The sequence below is a fragment of the Microtus ochrogaster genome, unplaced genomic scaffold, assembly GCF_000317375.1.
Source record: "Microtus ochrogaster isolate Prairie Vole_2 unplaced genomic scaffold, MicOch1.0 UNK37, whole genome shotgun sequence".
NCBI classification, from domain to species: Eukaryota; Metazoa; Chordata; class Mammalia; order Rodentia; family Cricetidae; genus Microtus; species Microtus ochrogaster.
The window spans coordinates 1574614-1581732 of NW_004949135.1; the positions used below are offsets into that span (position 1 = coordinate 1574614).

At 38.8% G+C, this 7119-nt stretch overlaps 1 protein-coding gene across 3 annotated transcripts in view; it reads left to right on the top strand.

Annotated features, from left to right (window-relative positions):
- Hace1 (HECT domain and ankyrin repeat containing E3 ubiquitin protein ligase 1) overlaps positions 1 to 6018 on the top strand; it is a 102491-nt gene extending 96473 nt beyond the window's left edge. For all 3 annotated transcript variants that reach the window (XM_005368627.2, XM_026789985.1, XM_026789986.1), the window contains 2 exons: positions 2195 to 2308; positions 5299 to 6018. In XM_005368627.2, the coding sequence (XP_005368684.1) occupies positions 2195 to 2308; positions 5299 to 5401 (217 nt within the window). In that variant the 3' untranslated portion in view covers positions 5402 to 6018. The remainder of the gene's footprint in view (positions 1 to 2194; positions 2309 to 5298) is intronic.
- The last annotated feature ends 1101 nt before the right edge of the window (positions 6019 to 7119 follow it).

Genomic DNA, 7119 nt, shown 5'->3' on the forward strand with positions numbered 1-7119 from the left:
AAGTGTGTATGTGACGTGGAAATGGGAGGGAGCACTATTGGTAACGAAGTGTGTATGTGACGTGGAAATGGGAGGGAGCACTATTGGCGAAAGAAGGGGACCCGCAAGGAGGAGGGGGGCAGAGGGAAAAAGAACTATGGGGAAGGTGAATATGAACAAAATAGAATGAGATGTGTATGAAAATATTATAATGAAGCCCATTTACTTTGTATGATAACAATTAGAAGCGAAAAAGTACACATTTAGTATTTATACATTAAATGTGCATCAATATTCTGATTTATTCTAGGGGTATTATAGCATGTTAAATAGTTGAGTCAGTTTTTTTCCAATTATTTTTTTGTGGTGCTAAGGCTTAACAGTCTTGTATCTTCTGAGCAAGTACACTTCCATTGGCTACATCCCCAGCTTACAGCAATACATTTCCCCTCCAGATTAAATTGTTTAATCATGACATATACAGAGTATTTGAAATAATAATTTATTTTGAAATGCATAAAACTTGAAAAGTTGTAATTATACTTTCTATAGCTGTATACCCAGAATTAAAAATTTTAGTTGGTGTATTACACATTAAATTTTAGCCTTCTTGTGGTTCCAAATTTTTTACACAGTAGTTAAAAAAATAATATTTGAGGACAGGAAAGATGATTTGTGTAGCCTACTTGCTGCACAGGTGTGAGCACCTGAGTATGGATCCTGAGGACCCGTGTGACAGCTGGGTTGGTAGCACACACAGAACCCTAGTACCGGTGGGCAGTGGCAACCATGTAGAGCAAGTGATGAACTTCAGGTTCAGTGAGAGACATTGTCTCAGAACATAAGGTGGCAAAGAATAGAGGAGATGCCCGAATTCACCTCGACACACACATGCCCAGGGTGATCACACACGTGTACCACAGACATTGTATGCTTGCTCTTCTCCATATCTGGAAAGATGAATGTCAATAGAAAAATGCTTTGTGCCTCAGTGTTTGTCACAAAGAAGAAAATCCCTAGATTACAACATGTAAGGAGAAAGGACTTACCCACTGTTCCAGGAGGGAGACAGTCCATCATGGTGAGGAAGATATGCATGGCAGGAAGCAGAAAAGTTACTGCTACAGGAACAGGAAGTAGGACCTGGTTTCCTAGCAAGGCTCTACCTCCTAAAGCAGTGCTTCTCAACCTTCCTACTGCTGTAACCCCTTAATACACTTCTTCATTTATTGGTGACCCCAACCATATCATTGCTACTTTATAACTGTAATTTTGCTCCTGTTATGAATTGTAATGTAAATAGGCATGTTTTCGGATGGTCTTAGGTGACCCCTGTGACCCATAGGTTTATAACCACTACCCTAAAGATCCACTGCACTCCAAACAGTCACACCAGCTGGGGACCAAGTATTCAACACATGAGTTTCTGGAGGACATTCCACATCCAAACAACCACAGTCCTTTGTCCTTTTTTATTCAGCAAACATTTAACAGTTGTGAGTTTCCAGGCAGTTTTAATCCCAAGGATATGAATGCCACTGATACAAACGTAAAATAGGACATGTTTGAGAGTCCTAATTTAATAGGGAGGTACGCAAAGCAAACTTTCTGTCTTAGGGTTTCTGTTGCTGTGAAGCAACTTGAGAGGAAAGGGTTTATTTTGCTTCCACTTCCATGTCTATCAGTGAAGAAGTCATTGCAGGAACCTAGAGGCAGGAGCTGATGTCAAGGCCCTGGAACTGCTTGCTTAGCTTGCCTTCTTATAGCACCCTGTACCTGGAATGCCAAGGGGTAGCACTGCTCACGGTGAGGTGCACCCTCCCACATTAATTACCAGACAAGAAAATTGCACCACATGCTTGCCTACATATAGGCCAGTATGGTGGGGGCATTTTCCTAAGTGAGATTCTTCCTTCCAAAATGACTCTTGTTTTGTGAAATTGACACAAAACTAGCCAGCCCGTTGTCATAAACATGTCATATAGCCAGTTAAAAGTATAGTTTACCTGATGGAAGCATAGAGAACTTTCTTCTTGGATGATTACTAACTAACCATGAAGCAACAGACAAGAATGAGTTGTAAGTTTTCAGACTAAAAAATGCTGTTCTGTCATTGTTTTAGAGTTCGATATACTCTTGCCCTAATGTTGACCTTAACATGTGTCTGTCAGAAACATTTGCTCTCATGGTCACAGCTGATGTTATAAACTCTTAGTTCCAGGGTCCCACATGGTGGTTTTGCCAATATTATGGGTGGAAGTGGTTTGCAGAACTTCACAATTGCTGCTGTGCCATATACTCCAAATCTGTTACCAACTTCCAGCACATGGTAAGTTAAACTAACATTTAAATGAATTATAAAATATTTTTTATTAATTTTAAATGATCAAAAGTAATTGCTTTATCTCTTTTCTGGTGGTTCATATATTAAATATATGTATATTTTACTATAATAGAGGAAAAAGAATTAACTAAAGTCTTCAGTAGTTACACTCCATTGCTTTGTTATGATACCATTATCCTTGAAAAGGTATATTTTTATTTCAATAGAATATAAAATGCATAATTTTCCCCTTCCTCTACATCCTATTCCTCCCATATGCTCCCTCTTCCCTCCCAAATTCATGGAGCGTCTTTAATTTTGTCGGATACAAAATTACATGTACATGAATAAACAGAAAACTACAGCCTACTAGGTCTGTACAGTATTGATTTTATATATGTTTCTAGGGTTGTGGTGGCACATAACTTTAATCCCAGCACTTGGGAGGCAGAGGCAGGTGGATCTCTATGAGTTCAAGAACAGCCTGGTCTTCAGAGTGAGTTCCAGAACAGCCAAAGATACACAGAAAAACCCTGTCTCAAAAAAATGAAAAATTAAAAATAAAAATAAAAGAAATAGAGTTTAAAATAAAGCTATGTAAAGATGGAAAATGCACAGAGAATCTGGATACTAAATGTTATTGTGTTGTCTTTGAATTGTTTGGTGAGGAAGGAGCATCAGCTGCTAAAATAATTTGATTATAAATGCTGCTGGATTAATCCACCATATATTTTGAAAATACCTTGACTTTAAGTCAAAAGATATGTTACTTTGGAGAAGAGGTTTTTCTTTTGTTTCCATAGGAAATGAGAGGCTGTGGATTTGTTCTGGGTTAAGAAATACCAGGTTTAGCCGGGCAGTGGTGGCGCACGCCTTTAATCCCAGCACTCTGGAGGCAGAGGCAGGCGGATCTCTGTGAGTTCGAGACCAGCCTGGTCTACAAAGGGAGTTCCAGGACAGGCTCCAAAGCTACAGAGAAACCCTGTCTCGAAAAACCAAAAAAAAATAAAAATAAAAAAAATAAAAAAAAATACCAGGTTTGATCAAGCAAGACCCCTTGAAAAATTTCTGATTGGAGTGAATGGCCCAGATGATTCAACATTCCAGAGGACCTCTGTTTCCTTTGAGTTCTACTTCCAGAACAGCCTCAAGACTGTTTGCTGAGATGATCAAGCCTCACAGAATATTCCAGTCAGGACTTGACCATAATTCTAAATTTTCTTTAGGTCCCCATAAGATTATCAGCATCCCCAATCACTAGGAAATAGCCTAGAAAACTATGCCCACATTCCCCCAAAAAATGGATTATGGAATGTTTGACTTTGTTTAGGGTATTAGTTACAAGTTGTTATGGATAATGGTCAGGAAAAAAGGTAAACAAAAGAGATTAGAGTTCTTGTTTTGAAAAGAAAAAAGGGGGGGGGAGTGCTGTGGGACAATGGTCTTGTACCCTGTAAAGATTTGTCACTTGTATTGGTTTAATAAAACACTGATTGGCAAGTAGCCAGCAGGAAGTATAGGCGGGATGACCAGAATAGGAGAATTCTGGGAAGAGGAAAGGCTCAGTCTGTAGTTACTAACCAGATGCAGAGGAAGCAAGGTGAGAATGCCTCACTGATAAAAGGTGCCAAGCTATGTGGCTAATACAGATAAGAATTATGGGTTAATTTAAGATGTAAGAATTACTTAATAAGAAGCCTAAGCTATTAGCCAAGCAGTGATGTAATTAATTTAGTTGCTGTATAATTATTTTGGGTTTGGGTGTCTGAGAAACGAACCAGCAGCCTTTATCAACATAGGGTTTCCTAGAAATCCAACCAGGGAGTGCATCCCCAAGGAAGACGAATTCTCCATCTCAGAGGTTGTTATTTGCTTGTAGTTCTTCAAGGGGTAGAGATTTTCATCATCTACTTGGGATGCTAACTGTTCTTGAAATTGTTCAGGTCTTGTTTCGGCAGCCATGTTGTTGAGATTCATGACAGGCTTCTTTATTCTTATAGCTATATGTCACAATCTTTTTTTTTTTTATTTTCGAGACAGGGTTTCTCCATAGCTTTTTGGTTCCTGTCCTGGAACTAGCTCTTGTAGACCAGGCTGGCCTCGAATTCACAGAGATCCGCCTGCCTCTGCCTCCCATATGCTGGGATTAAAGGTGTGTGCCACCACCGCCCGGGTTATGTCACAATCTTTAAGCACATTTCTTGGTTCCCCTGTCTCTTACAATCTTTCTACCCCCTCTTCTTTGATATTCCCTGAATCGTAGGTGCAGGAATTGTGTAGTTAAATGCACCCCACAGTCAGTTGTTCTCTGCATTTTGACTGGTGGCTTTATGTACTGGTCTCTATCTGCTTTGAAAAGAGGCTTCTTTGATCAGTGGCAAGGTCTATACTTACTTGGGTTTCTGCCACATGTGTTGGCTTTGGTTCCTGGTAGAATGAAGGTCTAGGGTCTTGGTGACTTCCACTGGAAAGGAGATGGGATGAGAGGAGGGTCTGATGCTGGCTGGCAACAACGGTGGCAAAACTACGGAAACCCTGGCTGCCTGCCATATGTGGTATGCTGTAATTCTGTAATGAAAGAAAAGTTCACCCATAATCTCTCCTCAGAATTCTGGAACTACAAATGAATCAGTGGTTATGTAGTTTTGCTTCTGTCTTAGAAGGGAACATTTGGGAGGGAGGCACACACCTAAAACTTAATTGAGTTTTACTGAAGTTAAAATGGTGGCTCAGTTGCATCGTCACTTTCATGTATAGTACCCGGTTACTTATTTTACGCTGGAAGTTTATTTTCATGCCCTACATTTGCATTCTGAGAGGAACTGCACTGCAGCAGTTTTTCCCTTCCTTTTTAAATACCACTTCAGGGCTTTCCAATTTCAATGCAAATTTGAGAGAGTGGTTTTATGTTAATTATGAGCAGTGTTTTTACTGCTAGGTAAAACAAGAAATTTCTGAGATTCTGTTTAATGATGGTCTTTTTTTTTTTTTTAAAGCATCAATATGCTCAAGTTACCTGAATACCCAAGTAAAGAAATACTCAAGGACAGACTGCTGGTGGCATTACATTGTGGCAGCTATGGTTATACAATGGTGTGATGCCTCCTGGAGAACTCACCTGACTGTGATGCGCGAGCCAGAGTGGCAGGACTCATTTGGGGAACTGTCGACTGAAAAGCAGCCTCAATGCAGCCACAGGCGGAGCTCCTGTTTAAAATTCATAAAGGATTGGGTTTTCTACTTTAGCTTTCATTTTCCTGCTTTGTTTTCTCTGTTTGGGTTACAATTAGAAAATATAAAATCATAGTAGACTTTACTTTTAAACATGACCATTGTAAGTAGAAACCTTTCTTTTAAAGTTTGTTTTAATCTTATCCAAAACTGTGTTAAGGCAAAAATCTTTCTCTACATTCCACTTTTGCTGTGAACCTGTCTCGTTTAAAGGGTATTTTCTGTATATTATATGAGGACATCCAGCGGGTATGTTCTAGTGCATGTAAAGAACCATTTATATTTTGGAAAACTATTGTATAGAACGGATTAATATAGATTGTGTAAAGCCACAAATATGTATTTTCCCACACTATGCCTATATTGCAATGGGTTTTATTTTTTGTTGTTGATTAGCTTTTTAGAATTTTGATAAATGATGTTGAATTTAGACTGGCTTGACTAACGATCAATAAAGTGACATCTAATTTATATATTAAAGCTTATACCATATGAATTGTTGCATCTTTCCGTGCTCAGTTTCATGTGTATATAGTGTGTGGTCTCAGTTTTTCTTATGCCTTAATTTATAACGAAAATAAAATTGAAATATATTTATCATATTTCTTTTCATTATTTGATCTAAGCTTGATGAGACATTTGAAGAAATATAATGTGCAGATTGTAATTTAGTTATGTAATATTTTCTTAAATTTGCTTATATGGTTAAAATGCTATGCTTAGGTGGTGTCTGTCTGATAGAGAGCATTGAATGGGCATTTTGGACAAGACACATTGGCCCAGTTGGAGTATGAGTAGCCTGACTTGAAGGGGGGATTCCAGGAACACACATACAGATATGCTGGTGGAGGTGTTTCTGATGTCTAGAACTCTGACACTGGGGGCAAATATCAGACCTGGTGGCATCACAGTTCTCATGTGAGCAGCCAGTGTACTTGGGCAGTGATGTTTGAGGGAGACACATATTGAAAGTAGCAAATTAAAACCCAAAATACACACAAAATGTATCATTTGGGGTCCTGTTTTATTTTTTAATATAAGAAAATACACTTAAAAAGAAATTTCTTAAACCTAAAGGAGCTCTAAAATTCAGATCCAAATGCTTTATTTTTTTTAATTACAGAAAAGGCCACTATCTTGTTGAAACAACCTTACAACAGACCTAGCTTTTGAGACTGTAACTGACTTATTTGTAATTCTAAAACCCAACAGATTGTTCCTGCTGATGTCGGTGAACCGAGGTCATTCAGCAGTCAGTGAATGCAAACAGCTAAGATGTTGAGAGAGTACAGTTCGGGGGACGAATATAGAGAATAATCCTGAAAGACTAAAGCTTACCTAACGAGTAAGTGAAGCATTCAACATCAACAGATAGTTGAATGGTATCTGAATCAATTCAGTGTATACAGGCTGTAATGGTGCCGTGGTAAAAACAGATCTTACAGAATATTAGAGATGAAATGGTCAGTTTGGGAATGCTATGGAAGTATGTAAGAATGCTTGCAGCTGCATGGGGGAGAGCCTGGGTGAGTAGGTGAGAGGAAGGAATTGGGCTGTCAGGACAACCAAGCCCTTGGCAGCTTCTA